Here is a 19,250-nt window from a genome sequence, read left to right as displayed (position 1 = left end):
GAAGATCACTCTATGCTAATTTTGTGAGATATTGATGCTGTCAGATCTGTCAAATATTGTTGCTTGGAGCATCATGGTGAGGGTCATTCTACACTACATATCCAAAAGGGTGTGGACACACCCCATATAATGTAAAGATTTTATCTAGGATTGCACACATCAGTTTTAATGCAACTGAATGCAATTTAGAAAATGGTGTGTTTCCAACTTTGTGGTAACAGTTTGGGGACTGTTGGCATTGCCAACAGTTAATTTATTTATTTTTTTCGGTTCCAGTATGCTGTACACAAGGCAGGGTAAATAAAGAAAAGTTTGACTTAGTCTATTGTGAAAAAACATGATTGGTTTGCACAAAACCCAGACCTGAACCCCACTGAAAACCTTTGAAATGTAGTGGAATGCGGTTGTGAGCCAGACCCTATAGCCTTAACATTAGTGCCTGACCTCATTGATTCTTTTGTTTTAATAGGAAAAATGGAAAGACTTCCCTGAAGAACCTGTTATTTGAAATTAAATACTCAACAAGCACATATGAGTGTGGTGTTAAGGTGTCCACATACATTACTTCTAGCCATATAGTGTAACAGTATACTTAAAGGGGTCATGTCATGTGAAATATAATTTTCCTTCATATTGACATATAAATGGCCATTGTACTATAAAAACATACCGGTATTGTATGTTTCAGAACTCAAAGCATCCTCTCCAGTCCCTAAAGAGTATTTATTGTTTTGACGCCCTCCAAAAATGACTGATTTTGAAATTGGCTCCATAGTGATGTGGGAATAGGGGGTTCATTTGTATATCCCAGCCACTATTACATAATTGTCACAGTGAACTGATAGAGAGAGCGGTTAAGATACTCCAACACTGAAGGTGGTACGATTGTTACTGTTGTTTGCTTTTAATCAACAAAAAGTTTAAAATGTCAAGTTCCCCATATGTTGTTGATTTTAAAAGAAGGATCAGTGCCAACTAAATTGGCACTACAGAAATTATGGTGAGTAACAAATGTATTACTACTGTTTCATCGGATTGTGTTTGTTTGATATTTAAGGAATTGTATATTCAGCCATTTTTATCACAAAATAATCCATGATCAGGACTCCAATGCATAGCAGATTGTGCTTATTACATGGTTACTTACCAATGAATTAGTCTACATAATTGCGAATCACAAAATATATGAGATTAAGTCATTTTATTATATAAGAACGCTTAGTGCCAAATGCAACAAAACACAATTTTGTAGTATACGCTAGTGGCTGCTGTCTCATCTGTCTCATATTAGCCAGGACATCCTGTATTTTGCCCAAAATACATGCTTTGGGATGCCCATTGTCCCATGTTTATGATGTCAAGGGGTATCCCCTCCCTTGGTCGACCAGCAAAATGATCCGGGGGTGACTCCCCATCTGGCAAACATACCATATTTCCATTACACAGGATGTGTATTGAAGTGGCCACAAAACAAAGGCAAATCAAGGTCTTTTTTTAAGCCAAATCAGTCAACTCCGTGGCCATCTTTGATATGCTATTGGGCAGCTATTTTCTATGGATGCAATCATAAATTTACAGCTCCTGTCTACTTGAATGTAGAAAGACCAAAATCTCCAAAATGATTAGTCAAGATTATGATCAAAGAACATCTTTCAAATCAAAAGTTAAATCTGACAATTGTAACATAAATTGTTATTCTTTAGCTCAAAACACAATAAAACATGCTCTTTTTAAGTTAACGCTATTTTTAAGCTAATGCGTCTTCTCAAGTTGACTGACAGGTGATGCCTGTATCTGAAAGGTAATTGGCTCTTTTACCAGTAAAGCGGGACTTCCTTTTCCATTTGTCAGCCAACATAACACAGTGGGTGTGTATGTTGAGGCCTTAAAGGGACAGTACAGAAAACCGAGTGTTTCTGACAGAGGACCAGAGACATGGTGAAAAAGGATCATTTAATACTAGGGTTTTTGTGCAAAAACTTTACTAACATCATAAGTAAACTCAAGGAAAATAAAGTTAAAAAAAATGCATGACATGGCCCCTTTAATATTTCAAACATTGAATTTGGGATTCTGGATGAAGAGAGGTGTGAAGTAAGCTTGATTAGGGTTAGATTGAGTGAGAACTGAACAGATGGTTCATTCTAACACCTCTCTGGTTTTTAGAGAGCCCAAAGGTTTTGATGTGAGTGGATATGTAATTCAATGGTATGCTGTGTGAGTTCATCAGTTTGAAGGGCTCATCAATGCAACTTTTTTGAAACCACTCAATGTTTTGTGTGTGTCAGATTGCAAACACAACACCCTATGTTCATCACTGCTCTCACAGTATCGATCTATCTGTGCAATTTACATCAATCTGAGGCATTTTTTTAGACTTCAGAGTCCAAGCTCTGTTGTTAAAGTACACACAGTTCACCAGGAAATCTAGATGTCATTGATATGACAGGTGACATGTTTGCGTCCAAACCGCTGAAGAAAAAAACATTATTTTGACAGATATGCCCATTTCTTGTAAAAAATCGAGTTCCCAGTGTGTTAGAAGTAATACATTTCCAATGGACATAACACTTTCTGTCTCTCGCTCTCTCTCTCTCTCTTCCCCTCTCTCTTAGATCTACTTGCGTTTCCTAGACTACGAGATGCAGAACTCCAATGAGTGTAAAAGCAATTTTGTGGCTGTGTATGATGGCAGCAGCTCGGTGGAGGACCTGAGGAATAAGTTCTGCAGCACTGTGGCCAACGACGTCATGCTGGTGTCCGAGCTGGGCGTGGTCCGCATGTGGGCTGATGAGGGGAGTCGCAAGAGCCGCTTCCGTATCCTCTTCACCACCTTCCAAGAGCGTAAGCTACACACACACAAACATACCTGTCACAGTTTAAGTGCTCCCATCTCACCTGCATGATTGTATTAAAGCTGACGTGTGTAATATGTTTAAAATGCAGAAATAACTAAGTAAAAATATTTAGGGTGGTTTCACCTAACAGTGTAACACAGAAGCTCTGTAGCACTATCAACACATTGCTTTGTTTGTTTGAGAAACCCAACAAGTCTGGCACAGCAACATTGGCTCACCAATGATGTGATTTTGGGGCAGAATTTTCTGTTTGTCTGACCAATAGAAGATGGAAGGAGTGTTCGGGAAACAATATATTTGCAAATTCATTTGGTGATGCTAGTGCCACAGAAATTACACACTTCAGCTTTAAATTTACATAGGCTTATTTATTAGCAATGATGTGTTTTGCATCTGTGTTACATCCACATGTTTGTGCAAAAGCAGACATGGTCTGAAATTTCTTCACATAAACACACACAAGACACACATTCCCACTCTCATTAGCAGCTCCATTAAACCAATGATTACCAAACACAGAGGGATGTTAATGCGTAAAAATTATGTATAGATTTTTAAAAGTTGCTAATAGATTAAAATGACAACATTCATAATAATTCTAATGATTCTTTGTCAGTTCCTTTTTTGGACATTCATAGCTAAATATATGTATATATATGTGTGTGACCTGCTTCAACATTTTGAATCACTTTGTCCCAGAGATACATTTGGAGTTTTATGCACTAAAGTAAAAAGGAAAGTATTTATTTTATTGTATTCGCCAAAATTAAATAATTATATCTTTACAATGGTTTGGAGTTGAAACATAATAACTACAGTATACTGCACTTTAGAGTGAAGGAGTTCTAAGCAGGTTGCAAAAAAAAAACAAAGCAAGTTGCAAAGCGCAAAAGAAACACAGTGTTTACAGTTTTCGAGAAAAGTATGGCTTACTAATAGTTGTCTCTGCATATTAAACTGGGATAGGAGAAATTAATAAAGACAAAAGACAAAATTACATACTTCAGCTCTAAGTTACATATAACATAAGTTATATGTGTTTGTTTTTCACTCACAGTATTGATTGTTCTTTTGCTTAAAAGAGACTTTAATAATTTTTCTTGTTTGGTGTCGATGAAGCATGATAAAGTGAGTTAAACCATTTAGCTTGTCATGCCTATGTCCTGCCAATGATTTAGAGTAAGTTATAAACAAACCACAAATGAAGCAGAAGAGCCAGTGGCAAAGGTTTCTTATCTAATAAGCATATCATCAGCAAATTTTCAATACATCATGCTGCATTTCATATAAGTAGGATGTTGGATAGTCCTACTTAATATCTCCAATCTCTGACCATAAAGGCATTCCATTGCCAGAGGCGCTGAAGATGATGTGTAAGGAAGCAAAACTCCTGGTTTGATTGTCACCAGAGACGTCTCCAAGTAACCCAAATGATAATCTATGCTGCAGCGCTAGCATTTGTGCTATAGGTGTACGATTATCAAAATAGATTAAAATTTACCATGTTTTGAACTCCTATTTCTGCAAAAAAAATTTAAACTATCTTTAATATAATTTCACGAGTTCACTTGATCATATAATCTTAGAGCGAAAATAGTAAATATGGCATGCTGTTCGTGTTTGAGTTGAATCTCAAATCAAAACAGAGCTCATAGATTCCCACCAAAATAATTAGAGGACAGTGCGCCTTGAACAGACTTCGAGGAGAAAGACAAAAATAGAAGCTTGGGAATATTAAAAAACCCCAAGATCGAGCTAGGCGACCAGGAGGATTGATAATAGCAAGAACTAAATCATCCTCCGCAGGCAACTGATATATTAAGCATTTCTAGTTATGGAGGCATCCTCGCGCATTGGTCTGAAAAAATAAACATGTCCTCATGCGATAGTCTGAAAAGGTTAAGCATTTCTAGTTACGGAGGCATTCTCACACAACGGTTTGAATAGGTAAAATATATCTAATTGTGGAGGCATCATCATGCAGTGGTCTGAAAAGATTAAATATTTCTGATTATGGAGGCATCCTCACACAGTGGATTAATAAGATAAAATATTTCAAATTGTGGAGGCATCCTCACGCGTGGTGTAAATTTGGAGCATCTCAAAAACCTGAAAAAAATAGAATTAACATTGCATCGAGGTTTATGGCTGTGTTAGAAGAGTGGTATAGGATGGATAGGCATTTGCCTAGAATGTAGAGTGTTAAGGGCTGTCTAGTGTCTGGGTGGGTTGGCTGAGCTTTTTGAATGCCTTTGATTTGGAGGAAGATTTGAGGGTTAATTATTTCTGGGCATGGCGACTGTAAATTAATTTATTAATGAATACCGCAGAGTTTTTACTGACCCGGGAATGATATGCTTGAAATGAGACAGAAATGAAATGAAAGAAGAGATAGTGAGTAGAGAGAAATCAGGAAATATAAGTTGTGTTGACTGTGAAACTGCTTGAAGCTTTTCCAGGAAGTCTAGTAGGTCTGAAGAGTAATGAGGGAGACAGCGTTAAATATTGATTCAGTCAAAATATGATGCAAGTAGTTGAGGGGATGATTTATTGGAAGATCAAATCTGAAATATGAGACACTGGAGTTGGGAAGGGGTCTGATTCTGGAACCAATGTTCAGAATTTCTGAAAGGCAAAACAGGAGAGAGCATCAGCTAATTGATTTTTGTTTCCTTGAATATGTTCAGCTTTAACAATAAATTGTTTGCAAACGGCTCTCCAAATGAGATGTCTTAGAAGTGGCATGAGGACAGGGGAGTTATCGCAAAGGAAAAGCATGGTTTTAGATGACCATTCTTTCCCCAAGATATGAGCTGCTACAGCGATCGGGTATAGTTCGTAAAGAACGGAAGAGGTGGAGGATAGGGGTAAAATTGAGAACAGGTGCATCTCGCTGGGATAAGAGAGGAACTCATTTTAGAAGAGAGAGATCCCGTTCCTCTGTTTGAGAATTGTGATTCAGAGGTGCAGAACTGCTCAGCACAAGAGATTGAAAGTAACTGAATCACTGAGAGCCAGGATGGTGGAGGTGAGAAATAAAAGGTCGACCTTGGGGGATAATGTGCATTGAGGATTAGGAGTTTAGATATCCGAGCAAAGAGAGGAGCTCTCTTTTAGAGCATTGCAGGAATACTACCAAATTCAATATCACCTTAATGATTCTGTCGATCTTTCCATTGGAAAGAGAAGGTTGTTTTTCAATGGAATCGAGATTAATACCTAATAATTAGATCTTTGTCCCGGGACCAAGAGATTATTCGTCGGAAACGGGAATGCCTAAGTCTGGAAAACTTTCAGTATTGTGGCAAGATGTGCCACCGGGAGAGCATTGTTTCAGTGTTGTCTGGAGCAACAAAAATCATTTAAAGCATTACATATTTGTCTTCCAGTGTTGGGACGGAAGGTACGCTTCTTGAAATTCGAAGCGCTATTGCATCTGAACTGGGGAACATAAGCAGTAGACTTAATGGGGAGGAAGATTTAGGACTTGGTAAATTTTGGGTTAGTGGGCAATTTTTTGTCTGATGTTCCAATGACCTGCAGATGACGCATGACATGCTTTTGCATCCTAAGAACAATTTGTTATGCAGTTCTCTGTCCAGAGCTCCCCAGTATGGGCATTTGTTCCACTGGGACACTCTGGCTGTGCATTTAGCAGAGCAAAGCTTGTGGTAGACATAGAATAGTGTTCCCCTGAAGGAGAGGGAGAGTTCGGTGATAATGGCCATGTAGTCATTTAGTTCTCTGCATCGAGTCAGATATAAGGAAAACAGATACATTTTGTGAATCTAGAAAATGCTAAGCAAAACTTGGCTAAAGTTAGCATTTTCTTAGAATTGGTGTTCGTTTTTTAAGAACTACCGATATAGAACCACTGACAGGAGCTTGCCCTGGGCCCAAAGGAGAATCTGACATGCCAGTCTTTTCAGCTGGTGTGAACGCAGCCCTCCTTGATGGTTTATGTAAGAGGCTACTGCTGTGTTGTCCACCTGCACCAAGACATGGCAACCTCTGGAGGAAGTATTTCAGGGCCAGAAATACAGCCGTCAACTCGAGACATTTGATCGAGCTGACAACCCTCCCATTCCCCTTGAGCTGGACGACCACTTAAGAATGCTCCCCAGCTCATCAGGGAGGCGTCTGTCGTTAGCAACTTACGATGGCAAGATGCACTTAGAGTTGGACCCAAAGTGAGGAACCGGGGTCTGAACCACATAGAAAGGGTACGAAGTGTGCAGCACTTAACCCTTATCAGCCTTAAGGGACTGGCCCTTGGATGAAATCCCCTGGCTTTGAGCCACAACTGAAACGGTCTCATGTGCAGAAGGCCCAAAGGGATCACCGAGGACGCAGATGTCATGAGACCTAGTATTCGTTGATACTGACGAACAGTGCAACCTTGGCATAGTCTAACTTTGCTCAGGTTGTTCTGAATGGACACAATTCGAGCAGGAGACAATTGTGTCCGCATCATGATCGAATTCCATACAATGCCCAGATAGGTAATTTCCTGAGTGGGAGAGAGAACACTCTTTTTGACGTTGAGTCTCAGACCCAGAGAAACCAGATGAGCTAAGACGATATCCCTGTGCTGAACTGCCAGTTCTTGTGACTGTGCGAGTATCAGCCAGTCGTTTATGTAATTCAGAGCCAGTGCTGCATCCATGCATTTCGTGAATGTGTGGGGTGATAGGGCTAGGCTGAATGGAAGAACCCGATATTGGAAAGCTTCTCCCCCGAAAGCGAACCTCCGGAACTTCTATATGAAAGTATGCGTCCATGAGATCAATCGTGATGTTGGATTTGGAACACGACCATCTTGACAGTTAGCATCTTGAACTTGAATGCCCTGGCTGAGGGATTCAAACCTCGAAGATCTAAGATTGGACACAACCCCCCACCCTTCTTGGGAACCAGGAAGTATCTGCTGTAATAACCTGACTCTTTCTCTGGAAGGGGAACATGTTCTATGGCCCCTTTGACCAAGAGACTTTGCAGTTCTTTCCACAGTAGACATGATTGCTCCGGTTTCACGGTAGTGGGAACCACGCTGTTGAAACGCAGAGGACGGCGAACAAATTGAATTCTGTAGCCTTTCTCTATTGTTCTTAGGACCCACATAGAAATACCTGGCAGTAGTTTCCATGCTGCCAGGTTCTCTGAGATGGGTATCGATTTTGACACTTCCTGTTGAGGGGATGTCGAGTGTTCCGTGTCCTGGACTACGGCAGGAAGCAACGGAAAACCCAACATTACACTGGAAACCTCTAACTCCCGAAACACCAGAGGCGGCGAGAATGGAGAGGTTTCTTGGGGGTATCGGGTGGGTACAAGTGAATGATTCACTTGCCCCATCCCGAGGGGGGCTATCCCCACAAGGCTGGGCGGAAGACCATCAGGGTTTTCTCTTCTTAGAAATGACTGCCCTGAGGTCTTGCTTTGGGGGCTGCGGAGGGCGACGAGCCGGCCCCAGTCTCTACGAGGGGAGCACGATTCGCCATGCTTTGTTTTTGAGCCTCCCTTGTAGAAGGACCGGGGCGGGGCTGGGTGGCCGACGGCCCCTCCCCCTGAGTGCGGCGAGGAAGGAATTGCCAGAAGGCTTCCTCGTGACTCTTTGCCTCCTGGAACCTGGTGATAACTACCTTCATAGCGTCACCAAATAAGCCAGAAAGCGAAACCGGGACATCGAGAAGGAAACCTTTTTCCTTGTCTCTGATGCCTGACAGGTTGAGCCATAAGAGTCTCTTCGTGCTGACCAAAGCAGACATAGACCGGCCAATGGCACGAGCCTTATGCTTGGTCACGCAGAGAGACAGATCCTTTGCTCGACGAAGCTCTGAGAAAGCCTCTTCGTCGACCGTGGTGCCCACACTCAGGTCCTTCAACAGATCAGCCTAGTACGCCTGTAACAGTGCCATAGTGTGCAGCACCAGCCTGATGTGCCTTCCCCACAAGCGTGGAGGTGGTCCTGCACGGCTTTGTGGGGAGAGTGGGTCTCTTTAGCGATGATGCCAAGCCAGGCAAGAGATTTCCCACAATTATCTCTTGTACCCCCGAGCCTCAGCACCCACGATAGTTGAATATGTCGACGACGAGGGCACGAAGACACGGGAAGTATAAGGATTACTCTATGAATGAGAACGCTCGTCATGGAGGTCATAGAAGAAAGGAAAGGACTGATATAGCGTTTCCTTCCTTTATTAATTTTTTTTATTTATTTATTTATTGGCCACCAGACAGAAATCTGTCTTCAAATTAGGAGCGTTTGGGGGTCTCTTGTTCACTGCTTTATTATTGTGCGTGGAATATTCAGAGGTTCAGAGTTCACTTCGTGAAATTAAGAGGTGCTGAAGCGCACTACAGGCTTACGAGAAAGAACAGCTGGATCTGGGCAGAGAGCGAGCAATAGGGACTGACCCATTTCTCGCTCCTCAGCCAGATCCATGCGAGAGCCCCATGATGAAAAAGTGGGCGCTGGATCTTGGAAGTAACAGAGAGGAGTGCGAAGCATTTTGACTGTAAACAGGTCGCAATGCTTGCACCTGCCCCGCTCCAATGCAAGAGTAGCATGCTGTTCCCCCAAACACACAAAACAAAACTGATGTGTGTCCATTTCAGCCATAGAGCATAAACACGGGAACACACACTGCTTGCTTTGCTTCACACTCATTCTTGGAAAAGAGAAAATGTTTTCTGCGCACTGCCTAACAAATTCTAACTCCTAACAGAGGAAAGAAAGTTCTGACAGCTTGAGAAGCACAACACACACAGAGTGGTCTGAAGACAAAAGACCTGGCGATGCACCTGTGACGCATCTATTTATAGCCCTGCTACAGGTGCATCCAATGATGTCACCAGCATTTAATTGACGTGTTGCAGACATATTCACAGCTGGTCACACCTAAAGTTGTTCCCAAAGCACTAAATCAGTGCAGCATCAAAGTGTAGCTTTTTGATAGGGAACATCTGTTGACTCTTAAAGAAATAGTTCCCCTGAAAATTAAATGTTGTTCCAAACCCATATAATTTTTTTACTTCTGTGGAACAAAAAAGGAAATTTTAGGCAGAATGTTAGTTTTAGACACATTTTACTTGCATTGTATCTTTTTTCCATACAATGAACATGAATGGTGTCTGAGGCTGTCATTTGTCCTACTGTAACATCTCCTTTTGTGTTCCACTGGAGAAAGGAAGTCATCCGGTTTAGAACAGAATGAGGGTAAGTAGTTAATGAAAGAATCATCCATTTTGTGTGCACTATCCCTTTAAATTGTACAACAGTGTTATTTAATTAGTAGAGCCACATTACACTGCAGCCTTTTAAAACTGGTTGTATACGTTCCCATGTTGAATTTAAAATTATTCTGCTGGCTTCTGCTTTCCCCTGTTCCCTCTGCTACCCTTATCAGAAACAGAAGGGCTATGGGGGTGGGGACCATTGATGCACAGAATTACAGGATTACTCATTTAAGGGATGAGCTGTTTCTGCAGGGATGCAGCATTTTCTTGGAAGCATGAGGGCAATGCCGGTGCCCCGCCACGCGGGCTTCTTTGATTCAGTGATCCACCACAGTTGGGGTTCGCAGCTCTCTTGGTGGCGGTGCTAGCTGCATCAGACACAGTCGAGTCACTGTGAAGCAATAACGGGGAAGGAGAGAATGAAAATGTTGAGGGGGAAAAAAGGAAATGGAAGGATGGGGAACTTTAAAGGGGATAAGGAATTGTGGGTAAGGAGGAATAAGAAAGGAATGATGAAGATGGAGTGTTAATAGAGGAAGTGCTGAGAGAGAAATTGGAGACAGAGTCATAAAATGTGGGTTTAATGTTTGGCATGTAGCACACTCATCATTAGTGCACACTGCCGGCATCAAACACCTTCCTCCATAATGGTCCCACTGCTTTGATGCCCAGTCACCATGTGTCTTGTCCCAGTAGCCCCTAAAAACAATATCATAGTCCCTGTAGCCCCTAAAAACAATGTCAGCCCCACAATACCATGCCAGACACTGATGAGTAAAAGATTAAAAGGAAACTGCAATGAGAGACACCATCATCCTTACTACCAGGCTAAAGCTGCAGCCCCTTGTTTATGTTAGCAAGAGCGAGAGGGGGGATTTCACTGAATTGCACTTACTGATAGCATAGTTTATTTTCATTCGCTGTCTGCTTTATTTTAGCACCTGATTCACCAAACAAATCAACATTATCATGCAGGAAATCGACATGTTGCTTCAAAAGATTATGTACCCTGAAATCATCCAAATCCAGCTGAATTTTTACATACTTGTACAGTATTGCTCCACCACAATGATGTAGGCACCTGAATTGGCTCTTTTAAATGCAGAAAGTGTGTTCAACTACACCTTGTGTCTGGATATATGCCCAGTAATAATACTCTTCTCCATAATTTGAACATCATTTGATGAATTACTGCTACCATGACCAATACAAAATGTACACAAACATCTCTTTTTAATAATTCTTTCTGTGGCTGGTAATACTGTAGTCGATCTTAATTGTGCCAGGCAAGTAGCACTGAGTTTTGTAAACAAAGCTAATTAACAGAATGAAGCAAGTTTTCAAACACAAAAAATAGACAAAATTTCATGTTAGAGGGGAAAATGCAACCTCTGATCACGCTCACTACTTATTATGCAAACGTGATTACTTTCTGGTGTCAATGCGGTATCTGAAACCGGGTCTCCCACATTGCTGATGTAACACTCGTCTGCTTACAGCACAAGGAAAGAAAAACATGCTAGAGCCAGTGCAAAAACGTCTGATAGGAGATGGAGCTTGTCAGTGAGTCTGCATAATGTGGCCATTCCTAGGGTATTGAAACTCTCTGAACCAAAATGCAGACTTCCAGTGTGATTATGTTGGCATTTAGCACCTTGTTAAACTGGATTGTGCGTGGAGAATTTCTATCAGATTCTTGCGGTGAAATATCATGTGCAAAAGCAGTGTGCAAAACTGTTTAGTTAATTTGCCCCTCACACACCAGCCAAAGTCGCTTTAAGGCAAGTCATTTCACTCTGCAGCCATATTCGTAATGGCCCAAGGCAGATATTTTCATTCATACAAACTCCTAGTGACTACTAATACTAATAGTAACATTAATTAATTTAATAATGGCCATAAAATGAAATACAACAATGTAAAATATCAGATGTCATTAAAATCATTTTTATACTACTATACTTATATATATATATATATATATTTTTTTTCATTTATTTAAATTTCCCTGAAACATAGTATATTTGATGTTATCTCGATATTGTCAACATTTTCAGTTAAAAATGATATAATTATATAAATAGTTAGTGGGAGTCTGATGAAACAAGTGTTCTATTTAATAATTTGCAGTGTTGGGGAACGTACTTTTAAAAGTGTTCTTACGTTATTGATGTTTCTGGACGAGAGAACAGACAGAACAGGTTTGGCGATGACTCTCACGCGCACACAAACTGAGTGCGCAGGCGGACAAGAGAGAGAGTGTAAAAAAGAGTACTTTGAAAAAGTGCACGCTCTTCTGCTCGCAGACAGAATAATCAAATAAGCACATGTAAACAGGTGAAAACTGATGCACAGTATCAAACACACAGAATGTATGATAGTCCTTACTGTAGAGAGCACATCAATATGAAGACAAAGCCAAATCCCATTTTCAGCCAATTTTTAGATCCCTGCCGGATGCTTTTTTCTGGTCCAAAAAAGAGGACATGTCCAGGAAAAAGTATGGTCACTCTAATATATAAAAACTGTCTCCATCTCCTCCCTTATAATGTTTCTGCTACAGCATAGAGGCACAGCTTCCACTTCCTCTGATTGAATGCAGAGCTAAATTCAGCCTGATTTTGCATTTAAAGAGGGAGGCGGATGTCCTGAAGCATGTAGATTTAAGAAAAATGGTTTAGGGAATGAGTTGGGGGTTTAGTGCTGAGAGCCTTGAGGGTGAAGAAAGCACATAATGCTCTTTCTGAGATAGAAAGAGGCAGCTGTGCGCTTGCGTCAGTCTTCATGAATAGCGATAGGTGGATTTGTATAAGAGCCCGCTGTCCTTTGTGCAGCCCTTTCCAGTGAATGAACACAGGATGTGCGGTTGCCCGGGTAACACCCCTGCATAACTTGTTCTGGCACTTACTTATGCACTCTCTTTCTCCCCCCATCTTTCTTGCTAGCCTCAGCACCTGAAGGGGGAAACCACAGTCCACTGAGGAAGGTCTTACCCAATATACTTTTTAGGAAATTAAAGTTACATTCAGTCCACTTAAGCATATTACATTTGTAGACAAATTCATTTCTGACTGGTGTCAAATCAGGACTAATTCGCACATTGTGTCCAAGAACCATTTTTCACCCACACATTCAACATGCACTCTCATAACTTCATTTACCTTGAATCTGACATATATTCCTAATTCAACCAATTGGCTGGTCTATCAACTTGATATGAGATGGGACCTCTGCTTCTTAGAAAGGCTTTTAAAGATCAGTACACATATGGTAAACACTATGCATCAGAGAGTTAACTGAAGAGCTGTCTATGTAGCCAGTCCTGCTCGACCTGCTCTGAGTGAGATTTGAACCAGGGTCTCTGGCATGGGAGGCAGGTGCGATAACGAGGTGGTTAATGGCTACAGGCCCTAGCATCAGTCTCTAGTGTGCCTCTTGAGAGCAAGGTAGTGAGGTTTACACATTGCACAGCTACCTACCAACTGGCTACCGTTACATCCACATCAGTGTTATTGCTTAATTTATGCACTGGGTGGTTAGCGAGTGTGTGAAAAATGCCACTTTTATTTTAAGATCACTGGAAATGAATTTCTCTGGAGGTGGGAGCAGACCCACCTTTAAATAAAGTCCAGTTAATTTAGTGATTCTGCATGGAGAAGCACAGGTCTGCAGCACGTCCTTGTGGTGAGAAAATGAACTGTGTCCAAACTCAAAGACCAAAGTGTGAGGAGGAGGACAGTACTTCAGGAATGATGAGTCATCCTAATTTATGTTGTTATTTCTCACCTGGAAACAACTGAGGAATACCGTCATTTATAAATCAGCCAGGAAGATCACTGCAACCTTGAAGCTGTGTTATATAAGAAAGGTTCTCATTGTTGTGCGAACTAAGTGATTCATGACATCTGAAGACCACAATATGAGCAACATGAATTTGTTTAGCATATTAGTATCTCAAGTAAGTTATGTGGGAATTTCCAACACATGGGTGGGTGTGTTAGGTACTTACGTGTGTGAGGTGATCGAGATTGAAGTGCCGCCCCTTATGAAAGTCACTTTGCCTTTAATTGAGCCATCTGTACAAGCTGTAACTAGTTTTCTTCACGCATATTCTTTCACATATCACACACACACACACACACATCACACCTTAATTTATTTTTCAGCTGCAAATGTAGATTTGAACACTTTCTCTTATATTTTTTAATGTGTGACACAAATATGAGATTAATCTTCTTTGATCTTTGAAGGATATTAGCGGGCATGGAACTAATTGCAGTTTGTATCATTAATTATCCAAATGACATCTGATGAATTAAGATGAACTCAAATGAAGTTATCTAAAATTCAGTAATACATTTTAATCAACCAGATATATTACATTTAAGTCACTGTAGCCTACATATTACAAAATATCTGCAAAACATCTACAGACAGGGATTTGTTTCCAAGCATATTTGAAGAGATAAAAATTAATGCCAGACAGAAGGCTAAAGAACATGATTTGGTGGGTTTGAGTAATGAATTTCTAAATTTGAACTGTATTGATGCACACAGACACAGTCAGATAGACATGCAGTGTGATTTATGTGATTAATTGTGTTCACAGGGTAAGACATTATAGACAGCATCTTATTAACAAGAAGAAATTATGTGTAATCTGACATTAGTATTATCCATTTTTCTCCCTCAGCTCCATGTGAGGCAGATACTTTCTTTTGCCACAGTAACATGTGTATCAATAACACGCTGGTGTGCAATGGAGTCCAGAACTGTGTTTACCCCTGGGATGAGAACCACTGCAAAGGTGAGTGGAACTTTTTTTTTATCCTGTCAGACTTAGTCCCTCCAGGGCAATTTTTAGTGGTTTGTGAACTCATATAGCTTGGTCTTCGTTGTTCTCTGATTGAAGATCAATACTAGTGATTCTTGTGGACTTCAGAAGCATTGTTTTAGCATTTGCCCACCTCTTCTTGTTCATGCTTGACAACAAGTCATCAGCAATTTCTTAGTGCGTTTCAGCAATATATGTGCTTATAAGCTGTTCATGCTAAATTAACAGAATGTTGACAGTAGTTCTGGGATCCACCATAGAGGATACTGGAGAGGTGTTTCAGCCTAATTTGTTTTTCACAGTAATAATTTAGAGACAATGTAAATTTACAGATCTATCCTCATTAGCTGTGAAATGCCATGGTTTAGGGTTTGTATACACCCCATACACTCTCTTGAACCAAAGCCAGCACAGATGTTACATACTCACTGTAGTACATAAATGTCAAACTTGATCCATTAGAATGATTTACTACTTCTGTGCAGTATTTGTAATCTCTTTGATAATTCAACAGAAGCTAACCTGAGATGACATGGAGTAATAATTTACGTAGGCTATTTGTGGTGCTTGCTAAGGTTAGCGTCACCATTTATATTGTCCGTACTTGGGGTTAGGTATTTGAACAAACCATTACCACTAAAGGCCGATACATACTCTATGCAAGGTTTATTTTGTGCATTGTTGTGTTCCAAAAAGTGTCAGACTGCAATTTTGAACATAACGTAATTATGAGTTGCATTGCCAACGTTGCCTCTTGGGGCACTATAACAGACATTTAGTGTGAACTGTCTACTTCTATGGTGAGTTTTCTCTGTCGAGCCAATTACTATCATGACAGAGCAACATCTTGAAGAGAAAATTACTGAGCTAGTCAGTTAAAGTCAATATATTTATAGCAACTTACACATCCAATAACACATCCAGTTTAACAGCACGACCTTTTGAATGTAACTTTTATCGCCCTCTTGAGTGAGGAGGTTTTTTTACTGCCACGGTTACATATGAGCACACATTTACTCCTTAAAACGGACTGTGCATTGGTTGTGCATTAGCCAAGCGCTTACATCTGTATTTGTGTGGTTTAAGTTTTACGGTTTTGTGCATAACTTTCCCTGGACTGTTTGTGATGAGAACATGAATGATATATCATCATTCAGTGTGCTATCACTTTTCTTAGTGATCAGATTTATTTTATTTTCACTTGGCAGACAAGAAAACCATATAGCATCACTGCGGCAAGTTTGGCATGGGCAAGCACTGCTTACTTTTTCTTCTGAAAATGGAATTATCTAGTTATGCTTCCTTTTGCGTTTTGCAGAAAAACGGAAAGCCAATATCCTGGACAACCTCAATAACACTAATGGCACCATCATCGGTGTAACGTGCTGCATTGTACTTATCCTACTGGTTGTATCTGTGATTGTTCAAATCAAGCAGCCAAGGAAGAAGTACATCCTGAGACGTGAGGACTTTGACCCCACCATGTTCCAGGAGGTGTTCCAAGAGCCGCCACATTATGAACTGTGCACTCTCCGCAGTGCAGCGGCCACCTCGGTGGACCTGGCCGAGTTGGCTGAGGACTTTGAGAGCTACCACAAACTAAGGAGCGCCTCCTCGCGCTGCGTACACGAGCATCACTGCGGTTCCTCGCAGCTATCCAGCACCAAGGGCAGCCGAATCAACCTGAGTCCCCGTGAAGCGGCAGCGGCCATATTGACAGACATCCCAGCGCAACCGATGCGGCCACTTCCTCCCCAAACCAACCGGCGGAACATTCTGGTAATGAGACACACCTACTCACAAGACGCTGCAGACGCCTGTGACCTAGATGATGACCTGGAGGAGGTGCCAACCACCAGCCACAGGCTGTCCAGACATGAGAAAGCAGTGCAGCGGTCAGTATACATTGATTTTGTGATGTAGATAGTTCATTACAATGCATATTTTGGAACGATTTACCCTCACATTCATTTTTATTCCTCTGTAGCTCTTCTTCTTAGCTCCTCATTGAGTTTTGCTCCAGCTTTTCTTTCTTACTTTCATTCTTGTTTTGTTTTGCTTTGATTTTCCTTTTTTGACATTGAGACTGCAGTCATGGTCATTGAGATGGGTTTGAAACTGAGATGAACACAGACCTCTTCTGAGATTTTCAATTACCTCTGTGACCTTATTTCAAATGAACATAAAGGCTTCTATTTTAACAAGAGTTTTTAAACTGCTTTACACATCGTGCATGACTAGTTTAATTTGACTGATAAAATATCCATAGAAACTCATATAATGGATTATGTATTTTTTAAAGAAAGATTTATCATTGTCCTGTTATAAAAAAAATATTTAAAAAAAAGAAAAAACAGGTTTGAAAAAGAAAAATGGACAGAATATTTTTGTACATTCAATGCTTAAAGACTTTAAGGTTGGTTTACAGAGATTTCAAAGTAATTTTAAATGTAAAAAAAAGATAATTCGCAAGAGAGCTTTCCCAAAAACACAAATAAATGTGCATTTTAATTCCTTCTGCACCAAATATCATGATAATAAACATACAAGCAATGATATTTCAGGTTCTGCCTCATTGGGTCTCTAAACAAACATGAATCTGAGTACAACACAACTAGGGTGTAACAGACAATCTGAAGGTAAGAACTCTATAAAAACACTCAATTTCATATCTGTACTTGTTTGTGTAGTCATTGTGAGTCAGTGTCAATTTTATTTATTGCACTATTTATTTTCTAATCACTGCCATCGAGACGGTCATCATTAAGATGTGATCATCTTGCTTATTAGTGAGGTCCTTTCATATGTTGCTTGTCATTTTTCCTTCATTTAATTTATTTTTGTATGTTATTTGCATGGAATCTTATTCATGAAACATTAGCAGTACAAATTTGTGTGTAAATCATTGAGTTAAATGGGACAGTTTCCATACTAATCCTTTTACTACCAATACACACACCAATTCGATCTGCTCGTGTTTAATGAATAAAGTCTTTTTTGAAAAGATTTTTGTTTGCATATCAAAATAGACATTTATGATCTTCTCAAAGGCAAATTCAGACACTCCTTACAGTGTTGACATGTTGATAAGATGATAAAAAGCAGCTTTTCTGGGATTTTTTTAGGTAAACTTCAAGACATTGCTTAACCCCAGTGACAGGAAATTGCTTAATAATAGATTGTGACCAAAAATAGCACTGAATAAAATAGCATCTTAAATTGTCTTTAATCTTTATAAATTTGCCTAAAATGAAGTTTACTTATAATTGCATTTCACCTACAGTATATAATGATATACGTTAATGTAATTTATTATTTATTATATATATTTTAAACATGTCATGCACTTTTTGTCTTAAAAATTTACACAAATTACCACATTTCGTATTAGTGATGCACTGATTTTGTTATGTTCATGCAGAGCAAATTATTTTGTGTGTGTTGTATCATACTGTGTAATGTGCAATGCTGTGTGCTTTTTCCTCATCTTTTATCATACATTGTCTCCATCATGTAGACTTCTAGAAAATAGTGCAATCCTGGATCAGTACGAACTGGCTTCAATGAAATATGAAAATATGGACCGGAGATATACACCAGCTTGATAATAACATGGACATTTTAAAGACAAATATATCAAAACAACCTGCAGATGTAAACATTTCCCAAAGGAGGACATCAATACAGTAACAAAGGAAGTGACTGTGATGAAATTGCTTTAACGTGATCTCCTAATTTAGGCGCATTGCCTTCTTTTAGATTCATTATTTAGGATTGCAAAAATATTGCCTTAAGCTTTGTGAAATTTAGATATTGTTTAATTTTTATTTATATGAATAAATGTGAATGAGTAATTTCAGTACGTATTGTTGTAGTGCATGCCTTTTATGTTCATGTTTTGCTACCAAACTTTGTCTTTTTTTATTTGTTAGAAATGCCTTTTCAGCAAAAAATAACATTCAGCAATACCTTTCTATCCACATATTTGTTGGATAAGAGACCTTAATGTTAAGATTTTCCATGCATGTTTTCTTTATCATTTTAAAATAAGTAACTGTACATACAGGTACAGCATTGAACCCAACACTAATTTATTGTACACATAGGTATAAATGAACAATTATAAGAAATGGAATGACGCTATACTTCCCAATATAGTTTAATGCTATATTAACTAACTGCATGCTAAAATCATGACAACATTTATAGGCTACCCTCTGTGATTAAATGAATATGGGATCTTTACGTACATATTTCTTTGCCATAAGCTATTTTAGTTGCTGGTGTTTAGGAAAACTGATGGATGATGATATGTCATT

At 39.7% G+C, this 19,250-nt stretch overlaps 1 protein-coding gene across 3 annotated transcripts in view; it reads left to right on the top strand.

Moving 5' to 3' along the window:
* The window catches only part of LOC127634268 (neuropilin and tolloid-like protein 1), a 139,126-nt gene that overhangs the window by 115,971 nt on the left and 3,905 nt on the right, over positions 1–19,250 (top strand). For 2 of the 3 annotated variants that reach the window (XM_052113737.1, XM_052113739.1), the window contains 4 exons: positions 2,616–2,844; positions 14,791–14,904; positions 16,250–16,826; positions 17,496–17,570. In XM_052113737.1, the coding sequence (XP_051969697.1) occupies positions 2,616–2,844; positions 14,791–14,904; positions 16,250–16,826; positions 17,496–17,556 (981 nt within the window). In that variant the 3' untranslated portion in view covers positions 17,557–17,570. Of the gene's footprint in view, positions 1–2,615; positions 2,845–14,790; positions 14,905–16,249; positions 16,827–17,495; positions 17,571–18,448; positions 19,239–19,250 lie in introns of those variants that run through there. The other variant, XM_052113738.1, reaches the window with a different exon arrangement.

The sequence above is a fragment of the Xyrauchen texanus genome, chromosome 41 (assembly GCF_025860055.1).
Source record: "Xyrauchen texanus isolate HMW12.3.18 chromosome 41, RBS_HiC_50CHRs, whole genome shotgun sequence".
Classification (NCBI taxonomy): domain Eukaryota; kingdom Metazoa; phylum Chordata; class Actinopteri; order Cypriniformes; family Catostomidae; genus Xyrauchen; species Xyrauchen texanus.
The sequence above is the reverse complement of the archived record's forward strand: the minus strand, read 5'-3'. Positions and strand labels throughout refer to the sequence as shown.